Source organism: Orcinus orca, chromosome 16 (assembly GCF_937001465.1).
Source record: "Orcinus orca chromosome 16, mOrcOrc1.1, whole genome shotgun sequence".
NCBI lineage: Eukaryota > Metazoa > Chordata > Mammalia > Artiodactyla > Delphinidae > Orcinus > Orcinus orca.
The window spans coordinates 18,475,831-18,495,159 of NC_064574.1; the positions used below are offsets into that span (position 1 = coordinate 18,475,831).

General features: G+C 45.1%; 1 protein-coding gene across 12 annotated transcripts in view; it reads left to right on the forward strand.

Annotated features, from left to right (window-relative positions):
• Nucleotides 1-19,329, forward strand: part of PTPRT (protein tyrosine phosphatase receptor type T) — a 1,087,126-nt gene that overhangs the window by 903,758 nt on the left and 164,039 nt on the right. For all 12 annotated transcript variants that reach the window (XM_049698694.1, XM_049698695.1, XM_012534093.3 and 9 more), the window contains one exon: nucleotides 19,140-19,275. In XM_049698694.1, coding sequence (XP_049554651.1) covers nucleotides 19,140-19,275 — 136 coding nt within the window. The remainder of the gene's footprint in view (nucleotides 1-19,139; nucleotides 19,276-19,329) is intronic.

Sequence of the window (19,329 nt, forward strand, 5' to 3'; positions counted from 1 at the left end):
AAATCTTGTTCTCAAAGTCCACGTCCTTAATTGGGGATGATTCGTTGTCTATTCAGGTATTCCACAGATGCAGGTACATCAGGTTGATTGTGGAGCTTTAATCCGCTGCTCCTGAGGCTGCTGGGAGGGATTTCCCTTTCTCTTCTTTGTTCTCACAGCTCCCGGGGGCTCAGCTTTGGATTTGGCCCCGCCTCTGCGTGTAGGTTGGCGGAGGGCGTCTGTTCTTAGCTTAGACAGGACGGGGTTAAAGGAGCAGCTGTTTCGGGGTCTGTGGCTCACTCAGGTGCGGGGGAGGGAGGGGCACGGAGTGCGGGGCGGGCCTGCGGCGGCAGAGGCCAGCGTGACGTTGCACCAGCCTGAGGCGCGCCGTGTGTTCTCCCGGAGGAGTTGACCCTGGATCCCGTGACCCTGGCAGTGGCGGGCTGCACAGGCTCCCCGGAAGGGGGGTGTGGAGAGTGACCTGTGCTCGCACACAGGCTTCTTGGTGGCGGCAGCAGCAGCCTTAGCGTCTCATGCCCGTCTCTGGGGTCCGCGCTGTTAGCCGCGGCTCGCGCCCGTCTCTGGAGCTCCTTTAAGCGGCGCTCTTAATCCCCTCTCCTCGCGCACCAGGAAACAAAGAGGTAAGAAAAAGTCTCTTGCCTCTTCGGCAGCTCCAGACTTTTCCCCGGACTCCCTCCCGGCTAGCCGTGGTGCACTAACCCCCTGCAGGGTGTGTTCACGCCGCCAACACCAGTCCTCTCCCTGCGCTCCTACCGAAGCCGAGCCTCAGCTCGCAGCCCCGCCCGCCCCAGCGGGTGAGCAGACAAGCCTCCCGGGCTGGTGAGTGCCGGTCGGCCCTGATCCTCTGTGCGGGAATCTCTCCGCTTTGCCCTCCGCACCCCTGTGGCTGCGCTCTCCTCCGCAGCTCTGAAGCTTCCCCCCCTCCGCCACCCGCAGTCTCCGCCAGCGAAGGGGCTTCCTAGTGTGTGGAAACCTTTCCTCCTTCACGGCTCCCTTCCATTGGTGCAGGTCCCGTCCCTGTTCTTTTGTCTCTGTTTATTCTATTTTCTTTTGCCCTACCCAGGCACGTGGGGGGTTTCTTGCCTTTTGGGAGGTCTGAGGTCTTCTGCCAGCGTTCAGTAGGTGTTCTGTAGGAGTTGTTCCACGTGTAGATGTATTTCTGGTGTATCTGTGAGGAGGAAGGTGATCTCCACTTCTTACTCTTCTGGCATCTTCCCAGAAGCCTCCCACATCCCAGTCTTTAACCCTAATTGTGTCCTGACACCTAAGCCAGTTTACGAAGTGCACCCACCTCTGGCTTCTTAGAAGTGTCACCCCCAACACTAGGCAGAGCTTACGGTCCTAGTCTGGCCACAAGCTAGGGTCCAACACTCATGCCCCAGGCCTCCCCTGGGCACAAGAGGGAGCAGCTGAGACCAAGTAGAAAGGGCTTCTCAGCCCACCGATAGTGAAGGCCTTGAAAGGGCATGCCTTCCAAGGGATGTGTCAATAATGACAACAGCTGGCATCAACCGGCCATGACTGCTCTTAAATAAGTCTATCATGCGAAATTACAAATGCATGAAAAATCCTTAGAATAAAGGAGTTTACTTGCACCCAGAAGAAATGCACCGCTAGGATCTTATATGGCCACTTTCCTACCATCTATAACATGACTGAATTAGAATTTGACCTACACAGAGCATTTGCTGTGTAAAACAAGGTCCACCTGGAAACACAGATCCGGGAGACGCATGGAACCAGGCAGAATCAGAATTTGAGGAACAGGTTATTTGAGTGGCCGGAGTGCTTTCAAACAATCAATTAAAGCTATTCCCATCCACAGGGTGCTAACCTCCATTGAAGACTGAAAAAAAGGGGCAACTCTGTCAGCAGTATTTAGCAGTTTTAGTTGTATAGGTCGTGATTAAGTCAATTCCAGCCTCTTAGGACTGGCTAGGTAATGTTGCTGGAGTCTGGGATATTAGAAATCTGTATCTACTTTATACTTAACTCAGTACTTGTTAAATGGTCTTCCCCAGCAAGGGTAGAGCTATCTTTGAAGAACCTGAGTCTCTGTAGTGTTTTCTAGCTACTTGACATTGATTTTAAGTTAAATCTTGGCTAAAAGCAATTACTGTCATATGATGAATTGAGGCAATTTATTTATTACTTGAGAAACATCCTAGGTGATGTCACTTGGAAGAATGATGGAATTATCCTTCTCAAGTAATCCATTATCAACCAGATCTAGTGAGGGAGGCACTGTTCTGAGGTGTCGGGGAGGTAGTCAACAATTTTTAAAAATCAGTCATCGTGAGATCAAAGAAAGAATATTGGAAATAAAGCAGAAAACAGTCCCCTAACCTTGAGCTTGTTTGTCTCCCTGTGGGATTATATGGGATGCTTTGATTGCTAAATATCAAGAAAGATATTACAGAGAAAGCCCAGAGATTAATAATAAAACTAAACTCAATGTGTGAAGGGCTTGGAGGTGGTGGTTGAGGTACAAGGAAAGTGAAAAGGATGAGGGAACTTAAGTTAAAAAGGTCAAGTTTAAATATCATTTGAGCAAAGTCTGTATAATTTGGCCCATATAACAAGATTCACATGACATGTTCATCAATCCCTTAGGTATTAGAATGTGATATATTGGTGGGAGGGCATGAGGGGTGATAATCTTGAAGAAAAGCAGGTATGAAGTAGAACTGCATGATAACAGCAGGTGGCAAACTCAGCAGGGACAGCAGTAAATACAAAGACGCCTTAGTCTGGCTGATCAAGATAAGATTCTAGATCCCGTAAGAATGCCCTAAAGAACCAGTCTGATTCTTTCTTCCAGATTTTTTAGGAAAGACAACCAGATTTCTTTGTTGAACAATCCCTTCCCCTATTTATTGAAGAAGTGGCAGAATAGTATAGTGGTTTAAAGAGAATAAAGTCTGTACCAGACTGCCAGGGTTCAAACCACATCTCTGCCACTTGCTTCTGTTATTTAGTCTCTCTGAGCCTCAGTCTCCCCATCTCTGAAATGGGTATAATTATAGAACCTGCTTTGTAGGGTTGTAGTGATGATTAAAAGGGATAGCATATGGGAAGGGCTTAACATGGCAGCCTGGCTTGTAGTAAAATATCCAAATGTGTTTAAACTCTATTATTAATAATACGGCTGTTTCACATGCGGTCAGGTATCCTGACTCTGCTGTTGCCATCTTCTGGATACAACTTAACACCTGGCTGTCCTGAAAGCCAGTCACAATTTCTGCAGCTTGGGCTTGACGTTGTTGCAGTGAAGACACAGTACTGGACATTCCTCCTGATTTACAAGTCCAGACACCTCTCAAAAGTGGCAATGAGGTGCACCTAGCATCATTTGTTCATAGGAAGCTCATGCTGGCCCTTGGCCCATTTGGCCTCACATCCATCCCTTGCTTTCCCTCTGCTGTGCAGGTAACCCCCGTAGGCTGTGTTTCCTGGGCCCCATGTCAACTGGTGTCTGGGTGTGGCCAATAGGAGACAGGAATTGTAGCATGAGAGGAAGGAGAAGCCTTCTCTCTCTTGGCCTCAGGCCCCTTCTTTGGCAGTGACCGTGTCCCCTCTGTGGCTCCAGTTCTCCCATAGGTCTACGGGAGTTCCAGCTTCTGTTGGGTGGCCCCGACCTCTAGGCTCTGTTGAACCTTTGTCTCTCTAGTCTGGGCTGGGTAACGGCTCCTGAGGTTGCTACCCACTGGGTTGCCTCACCATCCTCTCCTGACCCCTGGGTACCAATTCTCTAGTAAATTTGCTCCATTTTAAATGTTTGGAACAGTTTCCCTTTTTCTGGTTGGATGCTGACTGACGTGGAGCCTGGTCTGCTAGTAATGAGTCCGTCCTTTAGTAAATGGTGAGGAAAAAAATCTGATTTAATCATCCAGTCTATATTTTTTCCTGTATCAACATCACACTTCCTTGTGTGAAATATATGGAATCTACATTTTTCCATTAAGAAAAAAAAGGTCAACAACAGCATTTGTTTCTCCCAGGCTTCTCGCACCCCTCCTGTTCGCTACAGTTTCAGTATTCAAAGACTGCCAAAGTAGTTCATGATCACAATTACAAATGCTCTCAGTGCCTTGGGATGCAATTTGTAAAGTCTGGAGGCTTGAATCTAATGAAGTATCCAGATGCTTTCCTACCAACTTCTTTCCTATCTTGGACTTCAGTTCCATCTTAAAAATAGCCTACCACTCTGAGAATTCACTTCCAGGGAAAGCAAGAAGGGATATGGTGCATACCTGACTTTAGAGGAGCCAGAGACTTGCCCAGCTTCCTCATCTTCTCCCTGGTGCCTCCTCGTGGCAAAACTCCCCAATACTCAGAGATACCTGCAATGTTCAAAACCTTCACTGGCATAGAGGTAGCAGCTCAGAGTCAGGATTTCGGAGGTTTTCTCTACTGGGTGCCAGACGCATGTAAAGCCAAAGTAAAGACGGAAAAACTCTTCAACAAAAGAAGTCATTAAATAGATGGGCATAAACGACCAGCACGGTAGATGTGGGGATAAATGCCCTTGGATAGCTAAGAGGCAACTGTGTGTTTGAAAGACTGTAGCTTTTAGGAATTGTGTCCCCGAGAGCCAGCTTCCTTTCTTTGTCATCAGCAATGATCACCAGCATGGGTTATGCGGCCGCTGGGATTTGCTTGGTTTTAACAGTTACAATTAGATGTTCTTTATCTGCAAGTTCTATTTTTGCTCCATTATCTTTACAGGGGAAATTCTCTGAAGTAAAGCTATAGAATTAGGGTTGTAGCCAGTGAGAGTACTTTGAGAAAGAATTATTAATGCCTTGTTACCAAATTATGTTATTTGCCATTAAGTCATCCAGACAGACATCCAGACATCCAATGCCATTAAGTCATCCAGGTAGAAGCCTGATACCGGCCTTGCCTATAGGAGGAAAGACAAGTGCATCAGTCGGGGGTCTCTGCCTGCCTTCGTCCTAAGGTTTGGATGAACCTGGGCAGCAGGTTGCCAGGAGGCAGCACCCACGGTGCACCTGCATTTGACAGACACATGAAACCCTGCTACCACCTGGAACCAGTTCCAAGGTCGTGCCATCATTATGCCACATACGTGAGCAGATTCTCAGAGTTTATTAAGCGTTTTTACCTCCGTTTTTACATTTGATCCCTAGGAAAGCCCTGTGAACTTGTCATTTACTCCCTGTTTTACAAATGAGGATATCAAGTCACATTGTGGTTAACAGCTTTGATCAAGGTCACACAACTAGTTAGGGGTGGAGTCTGGGTGCAAGCTCATATATTTCTAATTTGAAACCCATTGCTTTTGACCAGTCTCATAAAACCATAGCATCTCATCATCAAAAGGGTGTAAAAGGTCACGCAGTCCCTTCTGCTTGCTGGGGAGCACAGTGAGTGCCCAGACAGTGCATTTCATCGTTGTCGACACATTCTCCTGCCTTTGTAGGTAACTTGGGGGTTTGGGGGATAGAGCCCCACTGGAGTCCCATGGATCTAAGGATGACAGGGAGAATTTCTCTCCCTCTGAGCATGGGTTTCACTATAATAAAGGGATGCTGGGTTGAGGTGGAAGGTAGGGTCAATAAGTCGAGAAGAAAGGTCAGCATCTCATGAAAGTGAGGCATTGAGGGCTTGGTTAAGCATCCAGGAAGCCCAGGAGGTGAGAACCGGTGGAGACAGAGTGAGCAGTCTGAAATAGGACTTGGGAACCACGAGTGCTTTCGTGCTCCTCGCGACATCATAACACTGTGTCCCAAAGGGCTGGGCTTTAGCCTCATCTGGGTGGCATTTCCACATTAAAACCTTTCCTTGTGTTGGCCCCTAATCTACTCTTGTCACTCCTACCGGTTTGTATTAGCTCTGCTCTTTAAAATTAAAGGGACCAAATCTATTCCGTCTTCCACAATGGCCTTTCAACATTTTTAAGGCAAGAATTCAGTCTCATATGAATCTTCCCCTTCTCTAGGCCAAAAAAAATCCCGATTCTGACTGTCACTCCTCCAAAGTCAATGATGTCTGGATTTTCATGTGCACCAGAATCACCTAGAGACCTTGTAAAATGCAGGAGCTGATTCAGCAGATCTGGTGTGGAGACCGAGAGTCTGCATTTGTAATAAGTTCCCAGATGATGTTGATGCTTCTGGTCATTGGACCACACTTTGAGCGGCAAGCCTCTTGGCCTGTCTTCACCCTGAAGGTCCTCTCAGGGGTTGGAGTCCACACATGAACAAGCCTCACCAGAGTGGTCTGACTAGTGCAGAGAAGAACAGAGAAGCATTGTCCTTACTGGGTCTCAGGAGTCCCTGGGGAATATAAACTGGGATGGTTGTTTGGTGCCATAGGAGGAGACTGGGCGTTGAGGGGGGAACATAGTACCTGGGCCCCATATATTGAGGAAGAGAGGCAGGCTTCAAAAGACTAAGAGCCCTGCCTTGGATGCCAGGTTTCCATGTGCAACAGTCGATAGGTAGCACATTGAAAGCCAGATGTGCACTCTGGGCTGGAGCTAGCAGGGGACTAGATTCTAAGCCACCATAGCTTTCGTGCAAAGAGTCAAGGGCAGGGGGCAGCAGCAGCTGCTTTGAGAGAACTGTCCCAACCTTTGGGAGTACTCAGAGCATGGAAGGCACAGCTGGCTGGGGTATAAGGCTGGGCATGCAACCTCGTATTGGAAACAGCAGTCTCCTGTCATTGCAGACTGAGTTCACAAGATTATTTTTGATGACTGCATCACACAGGGGACTCAGGTAGAGCCTTGAAGCTACTCCAAATGGATAAATGTACCACCTGGTGCCTACTCGCTAATTCTGATTTACTTGGACTGTTCTTAGGTTGGCTCCCAGTGGAGGGCAGAGGTGAAGAGGATGAATGCAAATCCCCCCCTTTCTCTCCATTCTCAGACTTCTAGTTCCTGCTTAGTAGACAGACGTCGCCCAGGGCCAGAGACAGAGCTTTTTAGGGACCGGGGACTGATACTATGTTTAAAACTCTCATGAAAAGGGTGGGTTTAGGGCAAAAGGAATGCAGTTACCATATTACTAATGGGCTTCCAGACCCCTTGGATTTCCAGTCAGATGGCCAACTCTCTAGGTGGACCCAGGGCTGGCATTTCCTTAACAGTAGCGCCATCAAGCACAGTTATTGTAATGATAAGGGGGTGAGCCTTGCACACAGAATCCCAGCTCACCAGTTATATGGCTTTGGACAAGTCACTTCACCCATTTGTGAAGTTTCCTAATCTAAATAAAAGGGAAAATAAAACTAGCATCTTCTGTGTCAAGTTTTGTGAGGATTAAATGACTTCATATATGAAAAGGGCTTATTAGCACATTTTTTGGCGCTCAGTAATGCACTGATATGTTTAGGCTAAATTTTAAAAAGTAGTAGTAATTGAGCTTCTGTTTGATGAGGTGCTCATTACCTGCCTGAAAGAGCTGGTTGCATTGCTAGGAGGCCCCATCATTAGCGAACCCTGATGTGCTTCCCTGTAAGTCCTGTTGCAGGTTCTCATCTGCACTTACAACATGAGCCCCGTGGACAAGCTCCTGACTGCAGCAGGAGAAGGACTAGCCCATCTGTCTCTGCCCCTCTCTTCTTCCTCTCCGACGTAGGAGCCACACGTCAGTGCTATCTGGCCTTTGGTCCCAGAGCCAGTTCAACACCTGTGTCACCTTTGAACACTGTCAGCACACTTCCGTTAGGAACAGAGGCACACATCTCTCGTGGCTAAAGCCAATGCCCTTAAAAGGATGCTGAAGTACAGGTAGAATTTACCACGTCCCAGGGCAATCCCTATATCTGGAATCTAGTTGGACCAACCAAGCATGGCTCCTCCTAATAACCTCACTGTACAGGGTCTGGGATTTCAGCTGGGATGCCTGTTTGCTGAACTCGTGGAATTTGTCTAAACTGCTGGACTGTGGCCTTTCAGATGGCCTCTCTGAATGTCTAGGATGTTCCTCTGTGACCCTCCGGTGTGTTCCACTGTTGGTTCATGGTGATCACTGAAGGGTCTTCTGTTTAGGAACATCTTGCAATTTACCTGGGAGAGGTTTTCTAATACTCATCCAAGATCTCCACTTTCCTTTGGGTAGGGAGCTTGGTTCTATCCTAGGAGTAGCATTTCACACAGCTGGTTACTCCTTCCCTTGAAACACTGTCTTCCCCTGGCTCTGGGACACTACACTCTCCTGGGTATTTTCTTCCGTGTCTGGCCACTCCTTCTCTGTCTCTTGTGCAGGCTTATCTTCCTCTTCACACTCATTAAACACTACAGACCCTCAAGTCTCTATCTAGGCCTGCTTTTTCATCCACTCTTTTTTTTTAAAATTTTTTTAAACATCTTTATTACAGTATAATTGCTTTACAATGGTGTGTTAGTTTCTGCTTTATAACAAAGTGAATCAGTTATACATATGTCCCCATATCTCTTCCCTCTTGCATCTCCCTCTCTCCCACACTCCCTATCCCACCCCTCTAGGTGGTCACAAAGCACCGAACTTATCTCCCTGTGCTGTGCGGCTACTTCCCACTAGCTATCTATTTCACGTTTGGTAGTGTATATAAGTCCATGCCACTCTCTCATTTTGTCCCAGCTTACCCTTCCCCCTCCCCATATCCTCAAGTCCATTCTCTAGTCGGTCTGCCTCTTTATTCCCGTCTTGCCCCTAGGTTCTTCGTGACCATTTTTTTTTTTTTTTTAGATTCCATATATATGTGTTAGCATACGGTATTTGTTTTTCTCTTTCTGACTTACTTCACTCTGTATGACAGTCTCTAGGTCCATCCACCTCAATACAAATAACTCAGTTTCATTCCTTTTTATGGCTGAGTAATATTCCATTGTATATATGTCCCACATCTTCTTTATCCATTCATCTGTTGATGGACACTTTGGTTGCTTCCATGTCCTGGCTATTGTAAATAGAGCTACAATGAACATTTTGGTACATGACTCTCTTTGAATTATGGTTTTCTGAGGGTAAATGCCCAGCAGTGGGATTGCTAGGTCGTATGGTAGTTCTACTTTTAGATTTTTAAGGAATGTCCATACTGTTCTCCTTAGTGGCTGTATCAATTTACATTCCCACCAACAGTGCAAAAGGGTTCCCTTTTCTCCACACCCTCTCCAGCATTTATTGTTTCTAGATTTTTTTTTTTTTTTTTTTTGTGGTACGCAGGCCTCTCACTGCTGCGGCCCCTCCGATTGCGGAGCACAGGCTCCAGATACGCAGGCTCAGCGGCCATGGCTCACGGGCCCAGCCACTCCGCGGCATGCGGGACGCTCCCAGACCGGGGCACGAACCCATGTCCCCCACATCAGTAGGCAGACTCTCAACCACTGTGCCACCAGGGAAGTCCTGTTTCTAGATTTTTTGATGATGGCCATTCTGACTGGTGTGAGATGATATCTCATTGTAGTTTTGATTTGCCTTTCTCTAATGAGTAATGATGTTGAGCATTCTTTCATGTGTCTGTTGGCAATCTGTATATCTTCTTTGGAGAAATGTCTGTTTAGGTCTTCTGCACATTTTTGGATTGGGTTGTTTGTTTTTTTAATATTGAGCTGCATGAGCTGCTTGAAAATTTTGGAGATTAATCCTTTGTAAGTTGCTTCATTTACAAATATTTTCTCCCATTCTGAGGGTTGTCTTTTCGTCGTTTTTATGGTTTCCTTTGCTGTGTAATAGCTTTTAAGTTTCATTAGGTCCCATTTGTTTATTTTTGTTTTTATTTCCATTTCTCTAGGAGGTGGGTCAAAAAGGATCTTGCTGTGATTTATGTCATAGAGTGTTCTGCCTATGTTTTCCTCTAAGAGTTTGACGGTGTCTGGCCTTACATTTAGGTCTTTAATCCATTTTGAGCTTATTTTTGTGTATGGTGTTAGGGAGTGTTGTAATTTCATTCTTTTACATGTAGCTGTCCAGTTTTCCCAGCACCACTTATTGAAGAGGATGTCTTTACTCCACTGTATGGTCTTGCCTCCTTTATCAAAGATAAGGTGCTCATATGTGCGTGGGTTTATCTCTGGGCTTTCTATCCTGTTCCATTGATCTATATTTCTGTTTCAGTGCCAGTACCATACTGTCTTGATTACTGTAGCTTTGTAGTATAGTGTGAAGTCAGGGGGCCTGATTCCTCCAGCTCCGTTTTTCTTTCTCAAGATTGCTTTGGCTATTCAGGGTCTTTTGTCTTTCCATACAGATTGTGAAATTTTTTGTTGTAGTTCTGTGAAAATGCCAGTGGTAGTTTGATAGGGATTGCATTGAATCTGTAGATTGCCTTGGGTAGTAGAGTCATTTTCACAATGTTGATTCTTCCAATCCAAGAACATGGTATATCTCTCCAACTATTTGTATCATCTTTAATTTCTTTCATCAATGTCTTATAATTTTCTGCATACCGGTCTTTTGTCTCCTGAGGTAGGTTTTTTCCTAGTTATTTTATTCTTTTTGTTGCAATGGTAAATGGGAGTGTTTTCTTAATTTCACTTTCAGATTTTTCATCATTAGTGTATAGGAATGCAAGAGATTTCTGTGCATTAATTTTGTATCCTGCTACTTTAGCAGAGTCATTGATTAGCTCTAGTAGTTTTCTGGTAGCATCTTTAGGATTCTCTATGTATAGTATCATGTCATCTGTAAACAGTGATAACTTTACTTCTTCTTTTCCAATTTGAATTCCTTTTATTTCTTTTTCTTCTCTGATTGCTGGTGGCTAAAACCTCCAAAAGTATGTTCAATAATAGTGGTGAGAGTGGGCAACCTTGTCTTGTTCCTGATCTTAGTGGAAATGGTTTCAGTTTTTCACAATTGAGGACAATGTTGGCTGTGGGTTTGTCCAATAAGGCCTTTATTATGTTGAGGAAAGTTCCCTCTATGCCTACTTTCTAGAGGATTTTTATCATAAATGGGTGTTGAATTTTGTTGAAAGCTTTCTTTGCATCTATTGAGATGATCATATGGTTTTTCTCCTTCAATTTGTTAATATGGTGTATCATGTTGATTGATTTGTGTATATTGAAGAAGCCTTGCATTCCAAGATAAAACCCACTTGATCATAGTGTATGATCCTTTTAATGTGCTGTTAGATTGTTTGCTAGTATTTTGTTGAGGATTTTTGCATCTATGTTCATCAGTGATATTGGCCTGTGGTTTTCTTTCTGTGTGACATCCTTGTCTGGTTTTGGTATCGGGGTGATGGTGGCCTCGTAGAATGAGTTTGGGAGTGTTCCTCCCTCTGCTATATGTTGGAAGAGTTTGAGAAGGATAGGTGTTAGCTCTTCTCTAAATGTTTGATAGAACTCACTGTGAAGCCATCTGGTCCTGGGCTTTTGTTTGTTGGAAGATTTGTAATCACAGTTTCAATTTCAGTGCTTGTGGTTGCTCTGTTCATATTTTCTATTTCTTCCTAGCTCTGTCTCGGAAGGTTGTGCATTTCTAAGAATTTGTCCATTTCTTCCAGGTTGTCCATTTTATTGGCATAGAGTTGCTTGTAGTAATATCTCATGATCCTTTGTAGTTCTGCAGTGTCAGTTGTTACTTCTCCTTTTTCATTTCTATTTCTATTGATTTGAGTCTTCTCCCTTTTTTTCTTGATAAGTGTGGCTAATGGTTTATCAATTTTGTTTATCTTCTCAAAGAACCAGCTTTTAGTTTTATTGATCTTTGCTATCGTTTCCTTCATTTCTTTTTCATTTATTTCTGATCTGATCTTTATGATTTCTTTCCTTCTGCTAACTTTGGTGTTTCTTTGTCCTTCTTTCTCTAATTGCTTTAGGTGTAAGGTTAGGTTCTTTTTTTGTGATGTTTCCTGTTTCTTAAGGTAGGATTGTATTGCTATAAACTTCCCTCTTAGAACTGCTTTTGCTGCGTTCCATAGGTTTTGGGTCGTCGTGTTTTCATTGTCATTTGTTTCTAGGTATTTTTTGATTTCCTCTTTGATTTCTTCAGTGATCTCTTGGTTAAGTAGTGTGTTGTTTAGCCTCCATGTGTTTGTATTTCTTACAGGTTTTTTCCTGTGATTGATATCTAGTCTCACAGAGTTGTGGTCAGAAACGATACTTGATACGATTTCAATTTTTTTAAATTTACCAAGGCTTGATTTGTGACCCAAGATATGATCTACCCTGGAAAATGTCCCATGAGCACTTGAGAAGGATGTGTATTCCGTTGTTTTTGGATGGAACGTCCTATAAATATCAGTGAAGTCCATCTTGTTTAATGTATCATTTAAAGCTTGTGTCTCCTTATTTATTTTCATTTTGGATGATCTGTCCATTGGTGAAAGTGGGGTGTGTAAGTCCCCTACTATGATTGTGTTACTGTCGATTTCCCCTCTTATGGCTGTTAGTATTTGCCTTATGTATTGTGGTGCTCCTATGTTGGGTGCATAAATATTTACAATTGTTACATCTTCTTCTTGGATCGATCCCTTGATCATTATGTAGTGTCCTTCTTTGTCTCTTGTAATACTCTTTTTTTTAAAGTCTATTTTGTCTGATATGAGAATTGCTACTCCAGCTTTCTTTTGATTTCCATTTGCATGGAATATCTTTTTCCATCCGCTCACTTTCAGTCTGTATGTGTCCCTAGGTCTGAAGTGGGTCTCTTGTAGACAGTATATATATGGGTCTTGTTTTTGTATCCATTCAGCCAATCTGTGTCTTTTGGTTGGAGCATTTAATCCATTTACATTTAAGGTAATTATTGATATGTATGTTCCTATTACCATTTTCTTAATTGTTTTGGGTTTATTATTGTAGGTGTTTTCCTTCTCTTGTGTTTCCTGCCTAGAGAAGTTCCTTTACCATTTGTTGTAAAGCTGGTTTGGTGGTGCTGAATTCTCTTAGCTTTTGCTTGTCTGTAAAGGTTTTAATTTCTCCATCAAGTCTAAATGAGATCCTCGCTGGGTAGAGTAATCTTGGTTGTAGGTTTTTCTCCTTCATCACTTTAAATATGTCCTGCCACTCCCTTCTGGCTGAAAGATCAGCTGTTAACCTTATGGGGATTCCGTTAAGTGTTATTTGTTGTTTTTCCCTTGCTGCTTTTAATATTTGTTCTTTGTATTTAATTTTTGATACTTTAATTAACATGTGTCTTTGTGTGTTTCTCCTTGGATTTATCCTGTATGGAACTCCCTGTGCTTCCTGGACTTGATTAACTATTTCCTTTCCTGTATTAGGGAAGTTTTCAACTATAATCTCTTCAAATATTTTCTCAGTCACTTTCTTTTTCTCTTCTTCTTCTGGGACCCCTATAATTTGAATGTTGGTGCGTTTAATGTTGTCCCAGAGGTCTCTTAGACTGTCCTCGATCCTTTTCATTCTCTTTTCTTTATTCTGCTCTGCAGTAGTTATTTCCACTATTTTATCTTCCAGGTCACTTATCTGTTCTTCTGCCTCAGTTATTCTGCTATTGATCCCTTCTAGAGAATTTTTAATTTCATTTATTTTGTTTTTCATCACTGTTTGCTCTTTAGTTCTTCTAGGTCCTTGTTAAACGTTTCTTGTATTTTTTCTATTCTATTTCCAAGATTTCGGATCATCTTTACTATCATTACTCTGAATTCTTTTTTAGGTAGACTGCCTATTTCCTCTTCATTTGTTTGGTCTGGTGGGTTTTTGCCTTGCTCCTTCATCTGCTGTGTTTTTTTCTGTCTTCTCATTTTGATTAAGTTAACTGTGTTTGGGGTCTCCTTTTCGCAGCCTGCACGTTCGTTGTTCCTGTTGTTTTTGGTGTCTGTCCCCAGTGGCTAAGTTTGGTTCAGTGGGTTGTGTAGGCTTCTTGGTGGAGGGGACTAGTGCCTATGTTCTGGTGGATGAGGCTGGATCTTTTCTTTCTGGTGGGAAGGTCCACGTCTGGTGGTGTTTTTTGGGTGTATGTGGACTTAGGATTTTAGGCAGCCTCTCTGCTAATGGGTGGGGTTTTGTTCCTGTCTTGCTAGTTGTTTGGCATAGGGTGTCCAGCACTGTAGGTTGCTGGTCGTTGAGTGAAGCTGGGTGCTGGTGTTGAGATGGAGATCTCTGGGAGATTTTCGCCGTTTGATATTACGTGGAGCTGGGAGGTCTCTTGTGGACCAGTGTCCTGAAGTTGGCTTTCCCACCTCAGTGGCACAGCACTGACGCCTGGCTGGAGCACCAAGAGCCTGTCCTCCACACGGCTCAGAATAAAAGGGAGGAAACAAAGAAAGAAAGAAGATAAAATTAAATTAAATTAAAATAAAGTAAAATAAAAGTTATTAAAATAAAAAATAATAATTAAGAAAAAAATTTTAAGTAATAAAAAAAAACGGACAGACAGAACCCTAGGACAAATAGTAAAAGCAAAGCTATACAGACAAAATCACACACAGGAGCATACACATACACACTCACAAAAAACAGAAAAAGGGAAAGAAATTTATATATCGTTGCTCCCAAAGTCCACCTCCTCAATTTGGGATGATTCCTTGTCTATTCAGGTATTCCACAGATGCAGGTACATCAAGTTGATTGTGGAGCTTTAATCCGCTGCCCCTGAGGCAGCTGGGAGGGATTTCCCTTTCGCTTCTTTGTTCGCACAGCTGCCGGGGCTCAGCTTTGGATTTGGCCCCGCCTCTGCGCCTAGGTCGCTGGAGGGCGTCTGTTCTTAGCTCAGACAGGACGGGGTTAAAGGAGCAGCTGTTTCGGGGTCTGTGGCTCACTCAGGCCAAGGGGAGGGCGGGGCACGGAGTGCCGGGCGGGCCTGCAGCGGCAGAGGCCGGCGTGACGTTGCACCAGCCTGAGGCGCGCCGTGCGTTCTCCCGGGTAAGTTGTCCCTGGATCCCGTGACCCTGGCAGTGGCGGGCCGCACACGCTCCCCGGAAGCGGGGTGTGGATAGTGACCTGTGCTTGCAGACGGGCTTCTTGGTGGCGGCAGCAGCAGCCTTAGCGTCTCATGCCCGTCTCTGGGGTCCCCGCTTTTAGCCGCGGCTCGCGCCCGTCTCTGGAGCTCCTTTAAGCGGCACTCTTAATCCCCTCTCCTCGCGCACCAGGAAACAAAGAGGTAAGAAAAAGTCTCTTGCCTCTTCGGCAGCTCCAGACTTTTCCCCGGACTCCCTCCCGGCTAGCCGTGGCGCACTAACCCCCTTCAGGCTGTGTTCACGCCGCCAACCCCAGTCCTCTCCCTGTGCTCGGACCGAAGCCGAGCCTCAGCTCGCAGCCCCGCCCGCCCCGGCGGGTGAGCAGACAAGCCTCCCGGGCTGGTGAGTGCCGGTCGGCCCTGATCCTCTGTGCGGGAATCTCTCTGCTTTGCCCTCCGCACCCCTGTGGCTGTGCTCTCCGCCGCGGCTCCGAAGCTTTCCCCCTCCGCCACCCGCAGTCTCCGCCCGCGAAGGGGCTTCTAGTGTGTGGAAACCGTTCCTCCTTCACAGCTCCCTCCCACTGGTGCAGGTCTTGTCCCTGTTCTTTTGTCTCTGTTTATTCTTTCTTCTTTTTCCCTACCCAGGTACGTGGGGGGTTTCTTGCCTTTTGGGAGGTCTGAGGTTTTCTGCCAGCGTTCAGTAGGTGTTCTGTAGGAGTTGTTCCACGTGTAGATGTATTTCTGGTGTATCTGTGGGGAGGAGGGTGATCTCCGCGTCTTACTCTTCCGCCATCTTGAAGGTCCTCCTCTTCCACTCTTCGTTCTTTCTCTGGATGACTTCATCAGCCCCCATGCTTCAGATACCATCTATGTGCATGTGAGTCACACAGTTTTACTTCCAGCTTAGGCTGCCTTTAAGAGCTTCAGACCTGCATTTTTAACTGCCTACTTTTCTAGAGTATCTTACAAGCTCTAATTGCCCCAAACACATATTTTCCTTCTAACTCTATTGCTTTTTAATTGTTTCTTGAACCTTTAAGTATCACCGTTATCCACCTTGTTACGGTCACCCTCAAGAATTCAGTTCTCTTTCCCTTATGCCCTGTATCCCGTCCATCAACCAGTTTTATTTATATCTATTTCAGGTAATTATCTCTTTTATTGCATCTTTCCATCTTCACGACCATCACCTGAGTTCAATCAACTATTATCTCCCATCTGGATGACTATAATAGTTTCAAAATGCATCTCTCCAATCCACTCTGGCTTCTCAAAGAAACTGGAACAGTCCGTTGGAAATACAAATCTGACCATATCGTACCTCTATGAACAGCACTTAAATGACTCCCTGTGTTTCTTGGGGTATAAAACAAAAGCTCACACTGTGGCCTATAATGTCCTGCATGGACTGGCCCCTGCTGCCCTCGCCAGCTGCTCTCACCATGCTCTCCCTGCCTTCTCGCCCTCATTACGCCACAGTTCTTTCATATCTTGAATGCACCAGGCTCCTTGCCTCCATCAGACGGCTTTAGCCAGTGCTGTTTCCCATGCCACCACTGTGTGCTTTTCTCGTGGTGCTCTATTTGCCTAGTTATAACCTGTCCTCCCTTGGAGCCCACCCCATGGGCCACTTCCTCCCGGAAGTGATTCATTTCCCAATTATGTGTCATGTGCCTTTCTATTGACAGAGTTGAAAGCTTCCTCTTATTGATTCTTCATTAATTCTGTTCCCTCAACCCCACTCACAACTCATTGTAGGCTCTTCGAGGGCAGGGACTGTGCCTGTTTTGCTCACCATTGTGTTACTAAATGCCCAGCATACAGTGGGTACTTGTGATTATTCATGGAAGGAATGCAGTGTGACTCTCATTAGAACAAGCTAAGAACAGCGTTCCCAGGGTAACAGGATCCTCTCCATGGCTTTGCCTTTGTGCCCCCAGTCTCTAGAACAGGATCTCCTAGCAGGTGTTAGGTAAAGTTTAGCCATTACTACATCAGTGAGTGAATGCTCCAGAGCCAGCACTTCCTCCAAAGCCAAGTAAAAAAGACTCTGACACTATTCAGGAAATTATGGTCTGAGGTGCTCAGCCTCCTTTATGCTTAGTCATGTTCTGTGTCTGGGGGACTAGACATGTCTCAGAAATCTTGTCTCCAAACGTGAAAATGGAGGCTACTCAGGACTTGCCTGCACTCTGGAATGTGAGACCCGCCTTCCTATGAGGTTGGCCAACTCCGCCAGGAATTCTTTGGCTGTAAACAGGCAGAGCCTGCTCAGACCATCCTGCGATTTGATGAGCTGGGTTTGTCTCTAGCTGGTGAGGGGACCTGAATAAAATCCCTTATGTGTAAGTCCTTCCAGGAGAAGGATCTCTGACCCTGTTGATGGCATAGTTGGGCACACAGAACAGGGATGCTTAGTAGCAAGTTAATGAGTGCTTGAATGAATAAATGAAGCAAACGACTGTGGTCCACTAGCCTTTCTGCCGTTCAGCCATCATCTGTAAACAAACAATGGGGAGGAGGGAGGCCTGTGCTAGACACTGGCTTTAGAGAGACGACTAGGACGCACTCTCTGCTCTTGAAGACTTGCCGTTCCCACTAGGGAGACTTGACTAAGTGAACCCAGTTTTTCTAAGTTACAAGAGAGTCTGGGGAAAGTGCTGTGGTAAAGGAAACACTTGACGCTCTTAATCAGGAAGAGGGGATGTGCCGGAGGACTGGTCTGAAACATCCCTGAGTTTGGAGAATCAAAATCATAGCTTATGGGCATTAGCATCCCTTCAACTCAGCTGGGTTCTGTGAACACATGGCTGAAGAAAAGGAGAAACTCAGTCTGGTTTCATGAGAACAAATGTGTGTGGGCAGAGATGTCATCCCTTCAGCTAAACATTAAACCACCACAGATGTTAAGGGAACACCAATTATGAGCCAGATCCTGTGCTAACATGAGGAAACAAAGATAAAGGACGCTTCCTCTTGCCCCCAAGGAGCTTGCAGACCACTGGCGGAGACAGATGGGGAAACAAATCACTAATAACATCAGCACATTGAGATCTGTACCAAGTGGTACAGTGTGTTATCAGAATTTGGAGAAGAGAGAGAGGAATGCTCCTGGGGCAACCAGGGAAGGTGGTGTCACTGGTCATGGATGAGCTGATTCTGATGTGGTAGAAAAGTAGGGATGGGTCAGGGAAAGGATGCTTTGGATTTAAGCTGCCTCACATGAACATGGGATCATTGGGAAGAATTCACGGAGATGCTGGTCCAGGACCACACTCTAGAAGGTTCACACAGGTTCCTGGGATGAGAAGTTGCCTCTGTCCCTGGTGCACTGCATGAAGAGGCCGGGCTTAGGCATTCTTTGGCTCCTTCCTTTTGCTATGGCATTAGCCAAATGGTTGTCTGGGAGGAGAAGGATTGAGGGACTAGAGGACATGAAAGTTGAATTCAAGGCTTCTGACTTTTGAGACCTAGACTTACAGAAAACCTGTGTAATCCTGGCCCTGAACTTTATCAGCCATGTGACTTTTAGCAAGCTCCCTTTGTCTTCTCATCTATAAAATGGGAAAATCAATATATACTTTAGGGAATATTTGCAAGGATTGGCCAAGCCGGGTCCACAAAACGGCCCAGCACAGGGCAGAGGGTATAGTAAGTGCCCAGTTCTCAGTCTTCCTTGATGTGGACTCGAGTCAGTGTGTTAGTAGCTGGCAGAGCACGTAGCATCAGCATGAAATCCAAAAATGGAGTTAGCAGATATAAGCATTTTCTGAAACCAAGGCAATTCCCTTTAATCCCCACCATTTGTTTCCTATAAGGCACAAAATTTAAAAGTTATGTTTTTATCTTTAAAAATCCAGTGCTTTTCATTGTGTTACCCTTATACAAAGCTGTTGTTTTCGCCATTTACCTGAAAGAATTAATTAGGATTTGGAATAATTCCATGAACCTAAGATTCACACCATAGTTCCATTGTCTGATCCTAGGGACAAACCATTATGAGGGATAAAATTGTCTGCTTAATCTCATGGGAGGATAAGGGTTACCCTTATCCAGCATAGTGGTTGTGTAACCTTGGGCAACTCAGTTTCTCTGCATCTCAATTTCTTCCTCTACAGAAAAGGCTATAATAATAATAATTCAATATCTCAAGGAATTAATCCTCAAAAGGGTTAAATGGGTCAATGTGTATAATGTCCTCAGCACAGTGCCTGGCATATAGTTAGGACTCAGTGAATGGAACCTGTTGTTGTTATGATTGCGTCTAGTCACGTATGTGAGGCTTTTCAATTATCTTTCTTCTTCCCCTTTCCCTCCAAGGTGCCTCCACTCAGAATTCCAACACCGTGGAGCCCGAGAAGCAGGTGGACAACACTGTGAAGATGGCCGGCGTGGTCGCCGGCCTCCTCATGTTCATCATCATTCTCCTGGGCGTGATGCTCACCATCAAAAGACGGTGAGTTTTGGTCGCTGCCCTGCAGACCCTGTCAACCCCAGGGGGCCCCAACAC